Source organism: Platichthys flesus, chromosome 8 (genome assembly GCF_949316205.1).
Source record: "Platichthys flesus chromosome 8, fPlaFle2.1, whole genome shotgun sequence".
NCBI lineage: Eukaryota > Metazoa > Chordata > Actinopteri > Pleuronectiformes > Pleuronectidae > Platichthys > Platichthys flesus.
In genome coordinates, this window is record NC_084952.1 from 14,715,892 (window position 1) to 14,737,249 (window position 21,358).

Genomic DNA, 21,358 nt, shown 5'->3' on the forward strand with positions numbered 1-21,358 from the left:
AAGGGCCCAGACAGCGTTTCCTGACCGAGCGACCAACTTGCTGACGGTTCACGCGCTGTGTGACAAAGACGAGCGGCCACACAACGTGTTCAGCCTTTAGCTGGGACCGTTGTTTCAAAGTGACCTGTATCCGGCTCACGCTACAACACACCGACCCTGGCCATTAGGAGACACTCACTAACCTCCAGCCGCCCAGCGACGTCGTGTTAAAACCGAACTCACGGTTTGTCCCCCCGCCGACGTAGAGTAGTGTTTAGCCTGCTAGCCTTGAAAGTGACAGCCCGTAGGAGACGGATCGGATGTGACGTAGCCGGCGTGTTGACTTACCGCCTTCCTCCTTCGTCCAACATGGCGCCGATGTTGGCACCGCTGAATTGCTGCTTTCACATTCAGAGACGAAAACTAGCGCTTTACCTCCGACAGACGAGCTCGTACCACGTTTGGAATAAAAGCAGCAGCGGGAAGGGGACCGAGTCCAAGCACCACAGCGGCTCCGCGGTGAGTGGAGGGCCACGGGGAGGCGGGTTGCTCGGAGAGGACACGATGTTTTGGGGGGCGACACAGTCACCACGCAAGGGCAGAGATGGGAAAGTGGTGGAAACTAACTTTGAGACAAGTTAGGTGTCATGGTTCTGTCACAGTCAGTCGTCTGCTCGCAAAAGGGGCTGATGGAGTGAAGTGTAAGGGTATGTCAGAGAAGTTAGCTGCCAGCTAGCATGTTACCTAGCTATAAGGGTACCTGGCGGCGTTGTCCTGGTATAGATCGATACAGTGGTTCGACGCCATAACGAATCGTGATGTCACGGTCTGTTCTTAACATCGGACCTCATGTCAGGTGACTGTTGTTCATGTCAGAGCTCGTGTGAGTGCTGTTCGTGTGAGTGGTCCCAGTCACGTGTGGACTGAGGGGGTCAGTGATGTTAGATAAGTGACTGACACCGAGGAGCCAACGTGACTGCTGATGTAACTTACGTGGCGCGATCACTGTTCTGAATTGACTGTTCAACAAACACTCATTTCCTGTTCGTTAGGAACATTTAGTTAAACTAGACGTGATAGCTTTCTGCCAGGTAGCCCAACTCCCAAATGCTAAATGTTCAGTGTTTGTTGAAATTGTTTCCACAAGGAGCAGATTTACCTGCATGTTCAATATGAAGACTGTGGGACTAGTATGAGTTAGGTCATTGCAAAATTTTAGCCAGGTGAACTAGGGCTGGACTAAATGGCCACAAATTATATGAAACAAAACATTTCGTATTATTATTATAAATTCCACGTCTTCATGTCTAAAGACAGATATTTGCTCCTGAGGGAAGTTTGTTGTTCTAACAACAAACACTTGCAAAACAGAAACAAACTTTTACAAATTGGAGATAGATCAGTTATATCTTCTAACTCCTCACTGTGCTTACACAATCCCAATATCTATATATTAATATATAGTGAACATTGGTTATATTGCAATTGTTGAAATTATATTGCCATAATCAATGATGTAATTTTATTGCCCAGGTGAACTGAGGTGTACATGGAAACTGGCAACTGTCTTATCTAGAAAACAGTTACATTAACTAAAGTTATAAACAACTGAGTCGAACGACCTAAAATTAATCTACAACTATTATGATAATCGAATCATAACTTCAGTAATTTTTCAATTGAAATTGTGTATTTCCAGCCTTTGGGGTGCATCTGTTTTGCCTTTTTATGTTAAATAGTATTATTGTGTAGTTGAGATTGTGATGCTCCAAAGCTGTACTGACTAACCAATAAAAATAATATTGACAATTTTCTTTAGATGCAGTCCTGGAGTCCTGTTTGAGTTGTTGTGATGTAAGCTCAATTTTGATAACACACGTACAATTAAACATATGGAGTGGTTTATGAATTATGAAGTCATTACAATCATAATTAATCTCACTTTTTGCAAACACATTGTTTAAATACACTAGGTGATCATAAACAACAGGACAGGTTGTGCTGACATGCTGTCTCTGAGGAGATACAAATGTTCAGTAATGGCTGTTCCCATGGAATGTTCTTTTGCCCTCTTACAATGTAGCTGCTGTGCAGGTTAAGTTGCGGTTCTGTAGGCTTATCTTTAACCATACACAGTGTTTTTAGTACTATCAAGCAGCAGCAGTTTGTAGTTGTTTTTATCCTTCGTAAACAGTGACAGAGATGAAATGGATTATTCAGAGCTCCACAAAATATGTTAACAACCACAAGCTTTGACATTATTTTAGAAATCTGTGAAATGTTGTGACACTGTGTTGCCTCCTCTGATTTCATGTACAGTGCAGGTTCAAGTTAATTATGTTGGTGACATATATTCTGAAAAAAACTACTGTTACCCAACTTGTTTGTGCAGTACGTCGCTAACCTTTACAAACTTTGAACTCTGACTTTGTTGATATTTAACTGTAATAACGTCTTTAAATACTCTTAGAGAAGACACATTTTATGTTTCTATTGTGCATTTTACCTTTTTGTATAGTATTTTTTTAGTTCTGAACTTTTTTATGGGGTTTCTAGTGTTTGTGATTTTTAAAACAACCATAACTAGAATTATACTCAGTAGAGTGCAGACCTCTGCCAAGGCCCTGTTTAAATCAAGCTACACCGTATAGCACAAACACCTATGGGTCTCCAGAATATGGCAGATTCATGAATTGTTCCCTTGCAAGTTGTTAAAAATGTCAGAAAACGCCTTGTTTATCAATGTTTAGAAAAGTAAATCTTGATTCTCCCTGCAACACAAAATGGGTTCTTTCTTAGCCCATCTCCCATTCATTCACCAAGTTTTGTGGAAATCAAAGACACAGACATGAGCCAAAAAATGACTTTCCTGGTGGAGGTAAAAATTGATTGCATTGGAAACTAAACTAAATGAGCCATCTCATGTGTTTCAGCTGAGTTCCCCCCCACACTTACGAACAGCGACATGGAACACAAACGGAAGCGAAAACAGTCGACGGATTTTGGAGGCAGCAAAAGTAAGTAGATGTGGGGAATGATTGTGAATCAGTGTTTGTTATTAAAATCAAACCAAGAATAACAATGTATGTTGTTTGCACAGCATTTGCAGGTGACTGAGAAACGGACATGTTGGCACGGAAGTGCTGGGGGAAGGCTGAATGCTGATCCCAAAAATGTGGTGAGAACAGTATCCTCTTGTAGTATTAAGTTATTGAAAATGCCTGTTTCAATTGTTTTGGGGAGTTTTTCTGCATATGCAGACTAAATTAAGAGCACAGATGAACTGAAAATAATGCAGTGGACACGACAGTGGAGTATGTTCTCTTGTCTAATATTTTCATTTTTTTTCCGTCTTTGGTTTAGGGAGTCAAGGTGTTTTTTTGCCGACTCAAATATGAGATATCTAAGGCTGATATATGGCTGTTTACATTATATATTTATATACTCTCATGAAAGAATTACGTAGGCTTGAAATGCCTAATAATGTGTCAATGACAAAGTTTCAGATCTCGAATTTACACTTAATTGTCCAATTATGTTCTTTGATTAGATTAGTCTGTCTACACAACTTTAATTTTAAAAGGCATTTGCTATTTTTGCCCATCAATATATCCAACAACCATTATAGCTATAAGTACAAATTAACAAATAAAAAATCTTATTCACATTCTTAAGAGTGTTAAAAGTTTTTCTCCGAAAGCTGCAGCAGACCTTTAATAAACTATCACTGAGTTAGACATATTATTATTTATTAACTGGCCTTCAGCACATATGGTGCATACACCTTCAGTGGTTCACTCAGCTGTTAATGTTTATCTTCTCTTTGCAGTGACATGCAAAGCTTGATTATCTTTGGCTAAAGGCAGGTGTTGGGCACAGTTTCACAGTTATTTGATAAGAGGTGCTGCCTTATAGCAGTGCTGTAACATGATGCCACCATATTGCCTGGATTAGAGTAATTGCTGCATATTCGTTGGCCTGTGCAGAGTCCCAGTGGCAGGTGTGTGCTAGAGTTTGGGTAAACAGCCATTTTGGCACCAGTGGGCTTCAACCTCAGCTGAGATGACAGCTTAGGTGTCTCCCAGGCTTTTAGTGTCAGGCTGGATACCCATGTCCACCTGGAGTCTGCTGTCGTAGCTTCTCCTGGATCCCCCCGAGGGAATCTCATTGACATTTGATGTACCAGGTGTCTGCCCAGAGAGCCATGTTTAGGTCATCCCAACTGTCACACTGAACACAAAGTGCAAGTTAGTTGTGATAATGAGAGAACACCAGGAAGGTTAGAAAGTAAACATTAGAGTAAATACCCTCCTGATCTCTGTCTCACAGGACAGATGAGTTGATCAAACTTTTGGGAAAATGATCTGAGGACATAATAGTATTTTGTTCTTCTCAACAGCTGAAGGAGGTGAATTCAACCAAGATCCTGTCGGCAATGTTGACTTATGTGTGGCCAAAGGACAGACCTGACCTGCGGGCCCGTGTGGCCATTTCTCTGGCCCTGCTCGCTGGAACCAAGGTAGGGTTATCGTCAGCGGCATCATCAAAGATGTACTTTCCCGTTTCACATTTCCCGTCCATCTGTCAAATCAGTGCTGAGTAGTTTTATTCACCCATACCCCGCAATTGTATTGTATGATATTTTAGTTTTTAGTCCGGCCACTTAACACTGAGGAAGACTTTGGTTTATATTTAGCCTTTTCAACACCTTCAAACTGAAATAATAAGTAATTGTAGTTAATTTTTGATTACATTAGGACCCACATTTCAGATGCAACTTGGTAAAACCCAAAAAAAGACTCAATAAAAACTTGTTGCTTAAGTTGGACTCAAATTAGTATTTTTAACTTTTTTATATAACTTATGTTAATAAGTTATATTTAAATGGTAAAACAGCACAAGAGGAATACTGCAAATACTGTATCTCATAACACAATAATAGCACTGAACTAAATGACGTATAAAATGTAAGCAAAAAAAGAAATCACAACCCCCACCTCCCATAATGCCAGTATTGCTCACATCTGTGTTTGTGACAATAATGGTTTTGACAGTGTTACAAAAATGTGGACAATGTGTGAAATTATGGTAGACAGTGCAGTTATTATCTCTAGGATTTGTGATGTGATGCATAATTGAGGAGGTGTTCATTAATTTGTTCATGTAAAGATGTCTTGCAGTCAGGTAAACAACACACAACAGGCATAATAAGAATAATAGATTGTGTAAGTGGCTGCTGATGAAATTCACAACCCTCACCTTCCCTTTTTAGTTTTAGTATTTTTTTTGTATCGGGTAGGTGTTCTACATTGAAGTCTGAGGTTTTAAGTTTGTCCGATAAGTCCTGAAATCTCTTTCTGTCTGGAGCTTGCATGTCTCGAGAAATGTTCATCTTATCGACTTCCCCCTGTGGCATTTGTATTGTTAAAGAGGCAAGGAAGTGCAGTGTTGAATTTGAAAAAAAAATCTCTTCCAACTACGCCTTGGAAGAAGATGGTCTAAGTTAAGTTGCACTTTCTTTGAAGTTTGGCTTTTTTTAAGCTAATGTACTTACGTGATTCTCTTACACGACTCTCTTACAGTATTGTCACACTTTAATGCTCAGAGCCTGGTGCACAAGACAAAGGTTGGTTTGTAATATGCACACCAATAGGAAGCTGTACTTTCTCTTTATACATTTGGATCCTTCCTCCCCTGGTTGAGGTTGTTTCTAAGCCAAGGTCAGGATCTTCTGATGACATCAAGGCAACAATGCCTTAGTTAGGCAATCAGGCCAAGATTCATTTAGTTGTACTGCATACATTATGATCAAGGTAACATTAATATTATTTTTATTTGTGGTAAACTCCAAACCAACGTTAAATAGGCTTGCATTTTCTAAAGCACCATGAGGGCTCAGTATAATTACACTGTGTCAAAAACACTGTGCATTAAAAACAGATAGTATTTTTTTTTTTATGATTAACTGCCAGCATTCATCAGTGCATGATGTATCTCCTCTTCCTTTGTTGATGGTCTCTAATTTGCACCCTGGAAAACAATCACACACTCTCAGCTGCTCAATAAGCATGTCCTGCTGCCCTCAGCACGGCTCCCTCTAGTGTATGTTAAGTAGGAGAGCGCACACTTGTGCAATCCAATCTATTTCCACTATTTTCCTGCTTGGCTGGGGTAAGACTCGATTTCTCCAGTTTGCCTGTTTGAGACGAAGCCACCAGCAGTGCAGAGGCAATTTTTAAATCAGCTAAATAATTATGTGGTTACAGCGCATCACCCCTCCGCACTCCCCATTATCAGTGACATTTTCATTCCAAATAACTGATAATGTTATTGTTGGCCTCAAACTGTTGCCCCCTCTGTCTGTGTGTCATGCTATAGGATGAAGCTTATTCATGACAGCCTGGAGCCTCTTCTCCATTACATGACACAATATCTCTCCAATGAGATGACATATCTCCAGGTACAGATTGACACGGTGTCCATTTACTCTGCTGTGTCGAAAATGATTAGGATTAAAATAGGGCACATCCAACCTTACCGTGCGATAGTGGTATGTTCTGTTGTCTTGGTAGCAAAGTGGCAGGATTTTTTTTTCCTCTTGAAGGGCTCCAATTGTTTGTCCATTGTATAATACCCATGTGTATAAAGCAAGATCCCTGGAGATGTAGCCTTTGCAGTACAAATGGTGCATTATTTGGTGCCTTTTTATACAGTCCTACAACAGTCAACATGCTTTTCTTGAACAATTGTTTTTATCTGATTATTTTAACTGCTTTGTCTGAATTATATCCTGCAGAATTTAACAGGGATAATGGAACAAAAAGAAAAGTTCGAAAAAAAAAAAGGAAGCTCTCCCGTGTGTTCGGGGTTGAGAGGTTCAAATGAAATGGGTTTCAGATGAAAATGCTTTGGTGTGCTGCTGTGTTCTCCGGCTGCCCTAATGCACTGCAGACCGCCTATCCTGAGTCACACAGCTGTCCCTGTGCTTTTAATTAGCCCTAATAACCATTTCAATTCCATTAGCAGGAAGCACCAGCAGAGCCAGTCAGGAAGAATCAGCACTCGCACAGCATACCATACATTTAGGCAGTGAATCCTACATAACCTTTTCAGGTGCATTCAAGGATATCCATGTATGTGAAGCACGTGGGGTGCACATACATAGATAATGTACAGCGGACTAATAGCAAAGAATGGCTCTGGAATATATTGAGCATATGTCGATCTAATGAGCTATTTGAAACTATGCTCCCTCTCTTTTTTTTTTGTTTTTCTCTCGTCCTCTTATCTGAATGTGTCCTCCTTCCCTCTCTGCCTCCCCAGATGACCAATGTGACGGTGCCCTTCATGTTTAAGTATGCAGTGGACGAGCTTAACCAGATGTCGGGACACATGCTGAACCTGAATGACGCGCCAAGCACAGTGGCTACCATGGCAACGGCCGTGCTGATTGGCTGTGAGTCCCAGACTTGTATTGCACTGGCAGGTGCCGCGCTCATCGGAGGGGACAGTGGGACGGCCTGTTATCTACAGGACGACCTTTCCCAACACATTCATATCAATGCCTCACCGCAATCTCTGCCTCCCCCTCACACTATTTACATTATGTGCTCTGCTCTGTCTGAGTTCACTTCTATTAATCCTTACAGTGCTCCCTTGAATGCTGATGACTTTTCAGTACGATACCTGTGTGCTCCTGAGGCAAGCAGAGCTGGATACATTTTCAAAGCAGTGGGGAAGAAATTACTAATAACCTTTTGTAAGTGGCAAAGAGGCCAGGGATATTTCTTTCACTTCTTCCCTTAAGAGAGACTCCCTTTCAGGAGGACGGAGATGTGAGAGTGTGAATTTGAATGATTTGAGGATTTTTGTTTTTTTTACTCTGAGTAGCTGATGAAAAGCTAAAATGAAAAATGGTATTGTGAACCTAACACCCTCTGCAAGTCACTCCGGCCTTGAGTGAGATCAGCATGGATGCAATGTACACTTCGCCCTCTAGCCCCTATTTTAATGAGCCCATTTAGGTCTTGCACACTAATGCTGTGTGTTGAATAACTGGAGCACATGAACAGGACTCCAGACAGGACAAATAAGGAAGACGAGAAAGAATGAAGAATATGCTTTTAAAGAAAGAAAGCGATTTTTTTGTTCCTTCGCTGCGACACTCGTGGCTTGGTACTTTGAGCCAGTGGTGTCCAGGGTAATTCGGCTAAAAAGGTTATGTAGTTCTCTACCTACCTTGTCAGATGTGGACACATTGTTCATTAGACGAGCATTCCTATTTAACGCCACATTACAGCCCTGTGAGGACCGGCAGACAGAGCAATTATTAACCTAAGTCCTGGTCTCAGCGGAAAAGTAAAGTATTGATACAGCTCGCTGAAATCCACACAGAAAGGCCATGTGTCATTTAAACACAGACTTAAATAAATTTCTGACAGCCACGCTCACAATCTGCTTTTGTAACAGTTTGAGAAATGAAAGGAATCAAATGGGACTAATTTCTTGGATTTGATTAAGTTGATTTCAGTGAATTTTAACTACAATGTCGATTATTTTTCAAAACTAAAATTTTATAATAATAATATTGTATAGGAAGACTGTGTTGAGTGCATCCACCCTCATCAGTGTGAATCAGCCAGAGAAAGTGTTGCTGCAGACAGTGGTGAAATCAAGCCCATTCATTGACAACTCATTGTCACATCCTTTCATGACACTCTTAAGAACTCCTCCTCCCCCTCTTGTAGTACTCTGCTACAAGATGTTGCTTGCTCTCCGCCACACGCACACTCAGCAACACTACATGTACATAGATTTCCTTGCCTCATTGTGTTGGTCTGCCACAGTAGCAAGGCTTTAGACAGCATCCTGCTCTGTAATTACAGAGGCTTGGAGAGACTGCTGTTGCTGCACTGCAGGGCTTGCTGAGATGAAGTGGAAAAACTGGACCCGCCACCTCACACATGCCCTCACTGTAGAGCATGCGACATACCTCAGCCTGTTCCTGTCTTAACAATCTTAATATTCTGTTACATCTTATAGGACAGCGAAGATTTGGGTCAGATTCTTATTTTGCTTCTCCATAACAGTCATGTCTGTTTGGGACGGGGGATACATTTTCACCAGATAGCACCCAGCAGCGCTGCTTTTCACAGCTGTTGTGCTAAACTCTCGGTCTCCTCTGCTATCCCAGATGGCGTGTCACGGGCTTGTGCGGCCCTCTTCAACGAGCTGAGGAACGTTGTGTTCGGCAAGGTGGCCCAGAGCTCCATCCGACGCATCGCCAAGAACGTCTTCCTCCACTTGCACAATCTGGATCTGAGTTTTCATCTCAGCCGCCAGACAGGAGCGCTGTCCAAGGCCATCGACCGTGGCACACGAGGCATCTCCTTCATTCTCAGTGCGATCGTCTTCAACCTAGGACCCACGGTCTTCGAGATGGGCCTCGTCAGTGCCATTTTGGTGAGTTGTTGAGTGAAATTAACCGACAGATGTTGGTAGTCATTTACTCTGGCAATTAACTTATTGTTGGATACTACCAGAAACACTGCTTACAAATCTCATGGCTCTTATTTCATTTAGCTGTTACTGATTCAGTTGTTAATGTTAGTAAAGGACCGTCCATCACCTTAACACTCCTCAAAGGAGATTGTCCGGAAATTAATTGTGGGAATATCGTCTCATTTGCATTCTAAATGGAATATGAATCCCCATGAACTTTGGGTGGCAATACGGAGCCCATTAGTGCCAGTGAAGAATCCCAAAGCTTTTGTAGCAGCTTAATGTCCTCCTGCAGAGTATGCCCTAAACAGATGCCCCCTCCTTGGCCAGCACTGGCTCTTCTATAGCTTCCTGCTATTATTCCACTCTGGACTATAATGTCAGCTTGCCTGTAATGACGCCAGACTCCATTGCCCAAATAGCTTATCATGATTACTTCTAGTAGTTTCCCGTCCATTTGTAACACTCAATTTCATAGTGGAATGATCAAAAACACTGAGCTCTCAGAACACCTTGTGACGCCAGCAGTGGAGCCTGATGGTCCGATGGTTATTTCACGAAGCTGTTGAGTCACAGCTTGTAAAATATGGTTTGTCTGAACTGTGCTTTTCTCTTCTGTAGTATTACAAGTGCGGTGGGCAGTTTGCAGCAGTGGCCTTGGGTACCTTATCATCATACACCCTGTTCACCATTCTCGTCACTCAGTGGAGGTAACAACGAGGATGTTTGTACTTTTTCTATTGATTGTCTTGTTTGTTATGTTCCAAAGTGAAGTTCAGCTCCTTATATACTTCGTTAATGTTCTTAAATCTCCAGAGGGCATATGGTGTTGGAGAAAACCTCCTCAAGGGTTGTGTCTACATTTTAGCTGACTCAGTTCTGGAGGACATTTGCAAGGTTGCAGTGCCTGTCAAGTGCCTGAACTAATTGACAGGCTCTGAAATGTCTAACCATGAAATTGAACTTAAAAATCAAGCTCCTATTATGCTGCTGAGAAATCTGCAAGCAGGTCCTGACTGAACTCTCAAAAAACAGCACCAGGGTGGTAAATAGATGGACAAGGTGGTTGAGTGTAGAAACAAACAAGGATCACGGGTTTAAGCGAAACAAACAGGGTATTAATTAATGAAGCTCAATGCAGCTCTTCTTCATTTACTTACTCAGATAAATTCTCTCTAGACTTCTGTTTGTCAGCTACAGAGTTAATTTAATTCAGATTTTTGTCTACAAGGTGTTAACTGCTCTCAACCCTTCTTTACATCTTCATAGACGTCAGAGACACACTTGGTTTTGATAAACCACTATGGATCAACTATGTTGTTTTGTAATGTTGGGTTGAACTATAATAGCCTTGATCAGGGGAAAGAGAGCCTTCGAAGTCATGTTATTGAAGGAAATAACAGACACCGAGTAACAAATCAACTGTCAACAAATCTTTGTTTTCCTTTTTCTTTTTCTCTTAAAACAGAAGAACTACATTGACCTTTATTATGTCGATCATACAGTAATTTTTTTCTTCACATCTGGCTGAAGGGGTTGAGCTATCCTCTGACTAGAAGGTTGGCAGTTCGATACCACTTCCCCATATGCATGCTGAAGTGGCCCTGGGCAAGATGCTGAACCCCAAATTGCACCTTATAGAAAATGTGCTGACCATAGATCAACTCCATGAATGTGTGCGAATGGCAAAAACCTGTACTTTAAAGTGCTTTGAGTGTTCGTCAAAACTAGAAAAGTGCTTTATAACTACAGACCAATTATCTTGACAGTTATTAATCATTTGCAGTGTGCCTTTGTCCACATCTCTCCTGAATTCACATTTTGTACTGCCCTAGTCTGCCAATTGTACAGAGAGTTTATCATGAACAAGACAAGTGATGTCTGCATGTGTTCCTGAACGCAGGACCCGCTTCCGGATAGAGATGAACAAAGCGGACAATGAAGCAGGCAACACAGCTATAGATTCCCTTCTTAACTATGAGACTGTAAAGGTAAGATCCAACCTCCCCACGTGTAAACGCGCAGGCACACACGCACACGCACACTACCACCCTCCTTTCAATCCGTCTCTGTTAAGCTCCTCGTCGCTCGAATTTGTTCCTGTTCACTTAAGCCAAAAACATTGATTTAAAGAATTATTTTCTTGCCTCTGTTAATAATATTTCACTGCCATGATTACTAATCAGAGAAAAGCTCTCACACAGGCACGGAAATCCTAAATCTTAACCTTCTGCTGTTTCGAAGTCTCTTTCGAGGTAACCCTTATTGGAGACAAAACACATGAACACATAATCAGCTTCCAGTTTCGGCTGCTTTGTTTACCATTCCGGATATATTTTGGTATCTGTGTTGTTTTCTTTGCTGTGTTATTTTGCGTCCTGTTTTTCTTAACGTTTTTTGTGTGTTATTTTGTGTCATCTGTGTCAATGCGGCCGGATTTAGCATCACTCTGAGCTGTGAGTGTGCATATGTAATTAGATCTCCGCCCACTCAGAAATCCGTTCCACTTTCACAAAGGGCTGGAAGAGAACCTGAACACGGTGCCTTGCACTGCTTCGGTTCGTCCTCAATGTGCTCCTTTTCTTCCCATCTCCGTCTCTCGCTCTGGTTCCCTGCTTTTCCATATATGTAAATCAGTGACAAGCTGGTAGCAGCACAGCACCAGTGCCGTTAGCTAGAGAAGCAAATCGCCCACTTAACGAGCAGAGAAACAATGGTGCAAACTAAACAAACAGCGATATTAGGTAATTGGCAGCAGAGTTGAGGAGGGTGGTTGTTATGATCATGCTGCGGTTCTTATAGGCTGAATTTAAAAGATGTGCTTGTCGCTGATTCATTAAGCGTTCTCTCTAAATGATAGCTACATGTCTTAATCAAAATTTGTATTTGACGTGACACTTGAGAGAGCAATCTGTGCTCGGTGGGTAAATGTCTGTCTGAGCTGATACATATCCGGTGATTATTTAACTTTCTAGTGTTGTTTTTGCTTTACTTATTATTATATCTGCCTAATATTTTTATAAACTATTTTGCCACGAACACTATCCTCTGCCAAAGCTTCAGAGCTGCAGCCTGCTCAGTAATGCAGGCTCTGGATTGTGTTCCATCGCCCTCCACATCCTTTAAGATCAGTGGGGAGAAGATGAAGCTACAGAGACATGAAAAAGTGCTTTAGAGGCCAACTGAGACTCAGGCTATGCCCAGAGGGGTCACTGAGAACAAATGCGGCCTTGAGGCAGGATCTACTTAAGTGTCCATCTGCCTGACACTGCTCTCCATGCTTCCTTAACCTTTAACCTTAACCATATTTTGTATCTCTCCCTCTCTTTCTTTCAACTTACACTTTCTTCCCTTTTGTAAATCCTTCTGCGGTCTGCGTGCCCTGTGCTCCCCGCTCTCCTCGCTCTCCTCCCTCCATCCATGTTTCTCATCTCTGCTGCAGTACTTCAACAATGAGAAGTACGAAGCTGAAAGATACGATGCGTTCCTGAAGGTTTATGAGTCATCCTCTTTAAAAACCACATCCACGCTCGCCATGCTCAACTTTGGTCAGAATGCCATCTTCAGTGTCGGCCTCACTACCATCATGCTGCTGGCCAGCAAGAGCATCGCAGCAGGTGAGTGGGTTTGGGGGTTATTTTGGGAAAATGCTCCATCAACATTACCAAAATTAAACCAAAGTAAACCATTACAAAAATTTGATTCCATCCATGTATTAAACATCACCTGACTGGAATTTACCTGTAACATTTCTTATCGCCTTCAATATGTTGAAAGTAGGACTTGTTTGAGATTTTTTTTTTTTTTTTAGATCATACCCAGTGAAAGATGCATGATACAACAGAGCTAGATTATATGCATCTCTGTAAGTTGTTCTGTCGCTTTCATGCAGGCACGATGACTGTGGGAGACCTGGTGATGGTGAACGGTCTGCTCTTCCAGCTCTCCCTCCCTCTCAACTTCCTGGGCACAGTGTACAGAGAGACCAGACAGGCTCTGATAGACATGAACACTCTTTTCACTCTGCTCAGCATCGACTCCAGGATCAAGGTACCGTCTTGGCCAGACATGCTCTGATCCACACCGTGGCAGTGATTTGCAAAATGTTTTGTGTCCATTTTTTTCTTCCTCTAACAAAATAGGCCAGGGAAGAAGAACTTGTACACACTGCACAGTGAATATTTTGTCCAATATAAATTTGATAAAGCCTGGAATTGCATCGGTTAGTGTTTTAACTCACCACTGAGGTATTCTAGCTACCACTTCTAGCTGCACGACATGGATAACTTATCTGCATGTGCTTTACAAAATGATAGGTTGTAGTCAAACCTAGTAATTATGTGCTTGATGTGACTCAGGTGCTTCCTGATTGATTGCCACGTGTAGTGTACTTGCTGCATTAGAGATATAATTAAGATATTCTGGATATAACAAATTGCAGAAGAGCTTTGCAGAACAGTTTTGGTGATTTATTCTGAGTATTTACTTAATCAGTAGAAATCTCAATTGGTGCACTATTTCTTTTTAATGGTTTCTTAGAGTGTAGCTGTTTCTTTGTGTTAGTTATCAATCACAGTGACGTTTTACAAATAACTGTACATAAGGTTGTTTTAGTTGTGTATTTTTTTAAGTATCGACTAATCTGTTATTTCCATATTTTAATCAATTAATCACTTTGTCTATGAAATACTTATTGTGATTTAACTGAGCCCAAGGTAATATCAAATTATTTTCTAAATACGCTCAACAGTCCAGGACGCCTAAATAGTGACTTTGCGGTCATATATGATCAGATATTGTATATAAAGGTCGAACTCGTGTCCACACTTGCTCCCAATATCCAGGAGTAAATTATTATTAAAACAATTTAGTAATATGAATATAATATGAATGACTTGTCGAGTAAATGAGCAGACCCCCAATTACATCTCCCTGTTGGTTTAACCCGCCTGTCTTTAAAGTAACCTAGAAAATACAAAGTTATATTCAAACATGTAAAACTAGCTCCTCTTTCTAGACTGAAAATTTGCCTAAACGTTCAACCCTCGTTGAACGCATCAGTTGTTATTGTGAGACCTTATTTAATTCATCATTTAATTAAAAAAAAAAATTGTTTTGTTTTTCAAACACAACAACCCATCTTGTCTCAGAATAACCCACACCCATGTGGACCTGCTGGTTAACAATGTAAATGTTGTTACCGTCTCTGGTGGAAACAAGTCTGTCCAGTTATTCTCAAGCATTTTATTTTTCATCAGTAATTCTCCTCTCCATTGTGATTCCCTGTAGAATGGCACTGCCCAGCTCGCCATTACTGTCTGAATGCTTCGGTTATTTTTGTATAGCACAAGTGCCTATTATGTAGATGCCAGATAATTTTATTTCGGCTTTTTACATCCGTTTATACAAAATCGACAGTGAGTTATTTGTATTAATTGGCTGAGGTGGATGATGAGGGGATTATGTTGCTGTTAGGTAGAATAGAATCAGAGCATAGCAGGCTTTTACTCTCTGGGTGAGGCCGTGTTTTATTCACTGCTGACCTTGATTACATCTCAGCACTGTAGCTCAGCTCAGTATGTTCCCAAAGTTTTCACGCCTATTGATCCGTCGCTGTGAAGCTTAGGGTGTGAAGGTTCAGATGGTCTTTTGAAACGACCTCTTGAATCTGATGTGAATGCCTCTGCTTTAAGCAGCCTGTGTAGGCTGTGTGCTCCACTATTATTCCTTTTTTCAAGGTGTTGGAGTAACGTTGCATCATGCTGCGCTTCTCTGCCAGTGGCTGTTCTGTATCAATCTCCTCTGTTTCTGTTTCATCTGTCTTAACCCTCTGATGGTTTGCTCCAGGAGAAGGATCTCGCTCCGGTTATAGCCATCACACCGCAGGAGGCCACCATCCGATTTGAGGACGTATATTTTGAATACCTGGAGGGTCAGAAAGTGTTGGCCGGAGTGTCCTTTGACGTTCCTGCTGGGAAGAAGGTGGCCATCGTTGGTGGCAGCGGGTCTGGGTGGGTGTGCTTTCACAGAAATACACAGACTGTTAAACCTTTAGCCAGTGTGTCATCTCATTTGTATGTGCAGTCAGTCGTATCATCGGATATCATCAGTAGACTGTGGGGGTACAGCTCACAGACAGATTGGTGCTGACGATTGATTCCACGTCTGGTTGCAGGAAGAGCACCATTGTGCGCCTGTTGTTCCGCTTCTTCGAGCCCCAGCGGGGGAACATCTACATAGCGGGACAGAATATCCGAGACGTCAGCCTCGACAGCCTGAGGAAGGCTTTGGGGGTCGTGCCTCAGGTATGAGACACACCAACACAATCAAAGAATTGATTTGATAACAATGAATTATAATCAAATTGATTGTCAGCCTTCACCACAAATGAAATGTGCATTTGAGAGTAATTATTGATAATTATATAAAACAAATTGGCAGCGTAGAACATGTAACATTAACAGCAGCATTAGAAATAAACTGAATTCCATTAAGTTTTAACTGCAATGAGCTCAGAGGCTTATCGGAACAGATGGTCCATGAACAGTATTTTTGTCATTTGCGTTCTGTCTCTTCCTCCCTCCTGCCCTGGTCTTAGTAACCGCAGTCCTCGGTTTCGGTTGCTGCTGCAATAAAAACATTCTCTGAAGCCTAATTTTTTTCCTCTAACTGCGTTGTCGTCAGGATGCCGTTCTGTTCCACAACACCATCTTCTACAACCTGCAGTACGGGAACATCAACGCGACAGCAGAGGACGTTTACCAAGTGGCACGTCTAGCAGGCATCCACGACGCTATCCTCCGCATGCCCCATGGCTATAACACCCAGGTCGGGGAGCGGGGCCTCAAGCTGTCAGGTTTGCTGCACCATTGTGACTACTGTTAAAATATGGTCTCTGAGCACCAGCAGTTGAAAGAGCTGTGTGTTTTGTGCATTTCCTGGATGGTTCACTAAGCTGGAAAAAACAACAACAAACAAACTGAAAAATACAGCTGTTATCTGAATAACTGGCTACTATAGTTTTATTCCAAAATATATATTCTGGACAATTTCTCTACAATTTTGATTATTGATATTATATTCATGAAATATTTAGTTATATTGTCAATTGATTAATTACTAATTGATTCTGTAAAGTGACAGAAATCAGTCAGAGCCAGTTCCAAATCAATTTGAACATGTTTTAAATCCAACACCAGTGAATTATATATTATTGCTTTAATGATTTATCTCAATAGTTGCTGATTAATGAGTTCTAGTCCCGGGTTGCTTTATTGTGAATGATAATACATTTTATAATTTTAATAATGCTTTAGCTGTTAAACTTAATCACATTCATGACTTGTGTTAGTTGCCTGCTCATTATTATATGACAGCAGAAGTGTTCCAACACGGAATATCACCATGTTATTATTTAGGGTATTGAGTGTAAGATTTTTTTATATTTGACGCTGTCAGTTTTGCTCTCTTAAACAACTGAAGGCAGATTTCACACAGTTGGTTATTTCTGTATAGGTACTAGTGGAAATGATACAATGCTCAATCGTCTTAATCTTCTAATCATCATAATGAAGTTTTTCCCGCTGCACAGGACGTACTGTTTATTGAGAAAAGTAGTTTACGGGATGTCTGCCTTGAGCAACATTAGCATAATAAACAGGATAGTTGTATGGCTCTGTCATGGAAGATTTAAGTTTGAACGAATCCACATTATCATGGGATTTGATTTGGGGGGGGGGGGGGGGGGGGGGCAGGCAGTCTGGGATGTTAGGCTCCTGACTTCCTTCATTGCTGTTATCCACTGGGTGGATATTCATATCCGCTGAATGCCCCTTACTTTCAGGAGGCCACACACAGCTTATGTGCAATAAAGGCTGAGTCAACCTTTTGCATCCTGCTGATTTTCCTTCACAGTTAAATTAAAGTGGCTTCTACCACTTTGAAGCCTGTAGCGTCCGTGTTGTTGAAGTATTGGCTGCAGGTTTGAGGTGCTGGTGCCAGAGACCTGCTGTATATTCACGTATTTCAAACCTCTTGTCTTAAGCCTGCTTTGCTTTTATTGATGATGTCTGTCGCGCCATTTCAGGAGGGGAGAAGCAACGTGTCGCCATCGCCCGCGCGGTTCTAAAGAATCCACCCATTCTCCTGTATGACGAAGCAACGTCCTCCCTCGACTCTATCACAGAAGAGGTGGGCCTGAGAGTGCACGGACACATACACTGACAGATGCAGGCCTGCGTTCATGACTTACCATCAAATGCCCATTCTCTGCTGCACTCACAGTTTGACACCTCAACAGACCCCGCATACACTTTTATCTGAACAAACACCCGCTCACTCACCCGCTGAAGGTACACAGTAAGTCAGCTCACTCCAGCGTCACATACCTGCTGTGGCATATTCCCCCCCCCCCCCCCCCCCCCCCCGGACTCGACACACGTACTTTCTCATCCAGCACAGCTTAAACTCCACAGTCTTTGTAAATGTTACATTTAATAAGAAAGTTCAGTGTGTCCTCACTGAACTTCAAGAAAAAGAGCGGGGCAGTAGACGTGGCTGTTAATTGAGATTTTCCCATCACGAATAAATCATCATATGTAAACACTGGGTAGAAAAACATATGAAGGTGGATGTTGCCGAGCAACATAGTGTTGACTTAGCCGCTTCTTCAAATCAAAGTTTGGGAGAACATTTCATATATATCCTGTCATTCATGCACTTTTCTTTCTTATTATTTTCGCCGACCAGCGTTATTGCAAACCTGGGGAACTATTTTCCTTTGGATTAGGGGATACTCTGGTTAACCAAGTGATTATTATATTTGTCTTATGTCTTGCAGAACATCCTGAATTCAATGAAGGTGATGATAAAGGACAGGACATCAGTGTTCATCGCCCACAGGCTCTCCACAATTGTAGACGCGGATGAGATAATAGTACTCAACGAGGTAAGAACTCATCCGTTTATTTTTTTACTTGATCTTGAACCTTTCCCTGATTAACATTTCCAGTTCTCATGTCAATCTTATAAAAGCAAATTAAAGGAAGGTTCAGAGTTTCCAAGTAAAACCTGCTCAGTGTTAATTGCAAGTCCAATTAGAGGATTGTGCATTGAAGGAAGAGATGATGGACCGCAGTCTGCATGACCCTCAGCGCACCGGGTCTGCCAGCAACAAGTAGCCTCCGCTTTTGCAACTCATTTATTTTCAGTAACCTTTCTTCACTGTACGTGATGAAAACATGCTTTGTTTAGCTTTTCTCATTAACTTTAACAACAACAGGGTGCTGTTAGTTGAAGTGAATGTATTATTTTCTCCATAAGGGCTCATTAAAGCAGTCAGACTCAACTGGCTGTTTTGGTCAGATGGCGCGTCTTGTTTTTCTCGGTGACTAATAATGTATGGGCCAGCTTCCCAGACGCTGATGAGGCATTATCCATGGCTAAACATGTCTTTCATCGGAGATTGTCATTGCAACGCTTCGTCTACACAGTTTTTAGACCCACGTGTGAAAGTCAGGCTCGAGGTGCCATGGAGACAAAGATGGGATTTTTTTTTTTATGTGAATCTCTGTGGTGTATCAGACAAATCCCCAAGTGAAGGAAAAGTGCTGCAGCATGTTAACGGTTGAGCTTTGACATGTTTTATCACACAAAGAGATGGAGTAAAGTCAGTTATCATCTAGAAGTCAGGAGTTAATATAAAAATTCCACAGCGGTGAAGTGACAGTTTCCACCAGTGCCGGAGTCAAAGAGGATAAAATGAAGAGAGCTTTCTTTTTAACCGGGGCGAGTGAGCATGTGTGGTTCCATGTTTCCAGAGTCAGATGGCGGGGATCAGAGGGTCGCGGTGAGGAGGCATGTTTGCGTGTGATGTCGCCATGCCGTTTGCTGGTGTCACCAGCAGAGGACTGCCTGGGGTGCTCATTAAAATAACTAGCAGAAGCAGTCACGTGCCTGTCTTGGGTGCACTAAAGATGATGCCAACACCTCTGCATGCTCATGGGAGGTGGGGGAAGAGGGTGCCTTCATTTGTGTTTGACTGTGTGGGAGGGATGTGTGTTTGTTGCGTGTAGATGCACGCGTGTGTCTGCGAGGCCGTGTTTTTGCGAGAGAAATGCAACAGTTGTTGGGGAGGCGGCAGGGATTCTAGGTGGGGGGGCAACTCTCCGCTGAGAATGTGGTCAGTGTTGTGTGATCAGAAAGATATGCTAACTATAGGACGTAGTGTGTGGTGCCCCTTCATTTTCACTTCTCATGTTCAGCTAATTTATGTCTCTATTTTTCCGTGATTCTCTTCACTCTCCTCCTTTTCTCTGCCAGGGTAAAGTGGCAGAGCGTGGCGACCACCTCTCCCTCCTCAGCACCCCCGGCAGCTTGTACGCAGACCTGTGGAACACCCAGAACAGCAGAATCCTGAACGATAGCAAGGACTCGCTCAAGCCGAAGGCTGAGCGCCTGTCCCAGAAGGAAGAGGAGAGGAAAAAATTGCAGGAGGAGATCCTCAACGGTGTGAAGGGCTGTGGGAACTGCTCCTGTTGAGAGAAGCTGCCACCTCCACGTCTCTTCGTCCCTCACAGATGGCCTATGCTGGAATCCCTGGTCTGTGCAGTATTAGGCAGGGGGGGGGCTACGTCCCCACTACCCACTCCCAACTCCAGCCAAGCCTCCACCCATGTGACTATACCTCCCCCTCCTCATGTGAGTAAAGGCCACTGCTCGCCAAAGTGAAGGAGGAGGAGCAGAACAGGGAGCAATGGTGTTTAGCACTGGCTGGTGTCCAGAGAACAAGCTTTTATGCCAGTTGCCTGAGCTGAGCCAAGCATAAGAGACCTTGTATATCACATACGTGTGTGTAAGACATCTGTTAGTCAACATGGTTCCCCCCCCCCCTTTCCTCCTCATTTTTGACATCAGGTTTATTGACATCTTCCATCGCACTGGAAACGGATGATAGCACATGTAATGATGTACATATGCCTTGATTTGTATTAATTGCATTTCTAAATTATTTTCAAATAAACTGAACCTATAGTTTGCTTTTTATATTAATGATGTGTACATATAGAAATGGGCTCTGCCACCTGGTTAGAATGCAGATCAACAAAGGTTGTTTGAAAAACACCCTTTCAGAAAGCTGATCCCTCAGCGCCGTTTAGTCATAATGCACATGGCCCATGATATTGTTCTAAAAATACCAACTTTGGCAGATAATCAAGTCTTCCAGACCAATCGCATTATAATATGGATGTTTGGACGTGCGAACATGCAAAACAGCTCCCCAGTGAATTAGCAATATGTCACAGTCACATTCATGTAAATATACCACTCTGAGAATAACAAGTGGAACCTCTAATAAATCATGAATGGATTTCACCACCCTGCAGCCACATTAAGAGGCAACGACTTGAAAGCCTCCTCTGGGAACATTCCGCAGTCATATCATTTAGCCCTGGCAGACGGGCCGCCTCTAAAGAAAAGTTATGTTTAACCGTGACAGCGTTTTGGATTGTTTCGTCGGAATACAAAGACCTCCTCTTGGAGGTGAAATGTAAATGTTAATATTTAAACACTGAAATACACATTTGTCCTCATTTTCTGAGGGATGTGCACATTTTGTTAGGAACCTTGCTACGGTGTTGTATCTATCATCTGAAAACTTTTAATTTGGGACTTGTACGATACACACAATGTAAAACCTGTGACTTTGTGTTGTTGCCTTTATGAGTACACTGCAGACACATCAATAAATGTTGGCATTTGGCTAAATAAACAAGCTTTCCACATGGTTTCATTCTGATCAGGATTTGTTGCTTTAATGATATGATAAATCCATGTGATTAAACGAAATATGTCATAAAGTTGTTATCAAGTAAGGGTT

At 42.1% G+C, this 21,358-nt stretch overlaps 1 protein-coding gene across 1 annotated transcript; it reads left to right on the forward strand.

Moving 5' to 3' along the window:
* The first annotated feature begins 348 nt into the window (after window positions 1-348).
* Window positions 349-21,253, forward strand: abcb7 (ATP-binding cassette, sub-family B (MDR/TAP), member 7). The gene is made up of 16 exons (XM_062393149.1): window positions 349-498; window positions 2,913-2,996; window positions 3,080-3,157; window positions 4,379-4,498; window positions 7,303-7,435; window positions 9,173-9,441; window positions 10,102-10,190; window positions 11,384-11,471; window positions 12,923-13,097; window positions 13,373-13,530; window positions 15,328-15,491; window positions 15,656-15,785; window positions 16,165-16,336; window positions 17,567-17,670; window positions 18,320-18,427; window positions 19,801-21,253. Exons 1-16 carry the CDS (start codon window positions 349-351, stop codon window positions 20,017-20,019), a joined length of 2,241 nt encoding a protein of 746 aa, XP_062249133.1. The 3' UTR covers window positions 20,020-21,253.
* Window positions 21,254-21,358: the final 105 nt, after the last annotated feature.

What these genes read in the sequence shown, in the direction of transcription:
- abcb7 (XM_062393149.1), top strand. Translation starts at nt 349, where the DNA reads ATGGCGCCGATGTTGGCACCGCTGAATTGCTGCTTTCACATTCAGAGA. An exon ending in GCCTCGTCAGTGCCATTTTG is followed by an intron (nt 9,442 to 10,101) that starts GTGAGTTGTTGA and finishes TCTCTTCTGTAG; the next exon opens with TATTACAAGTGCGGTGGGCA. An exon ending in GCATCGACTCCAGGATCAAG is followed by an intron (nt 13,531 to 15,327) that starts GTACCGTCTTGG and finishes GGTTTGCTCCAG; the next exon opens with GAGAAGGATCTCGCTCCGGT.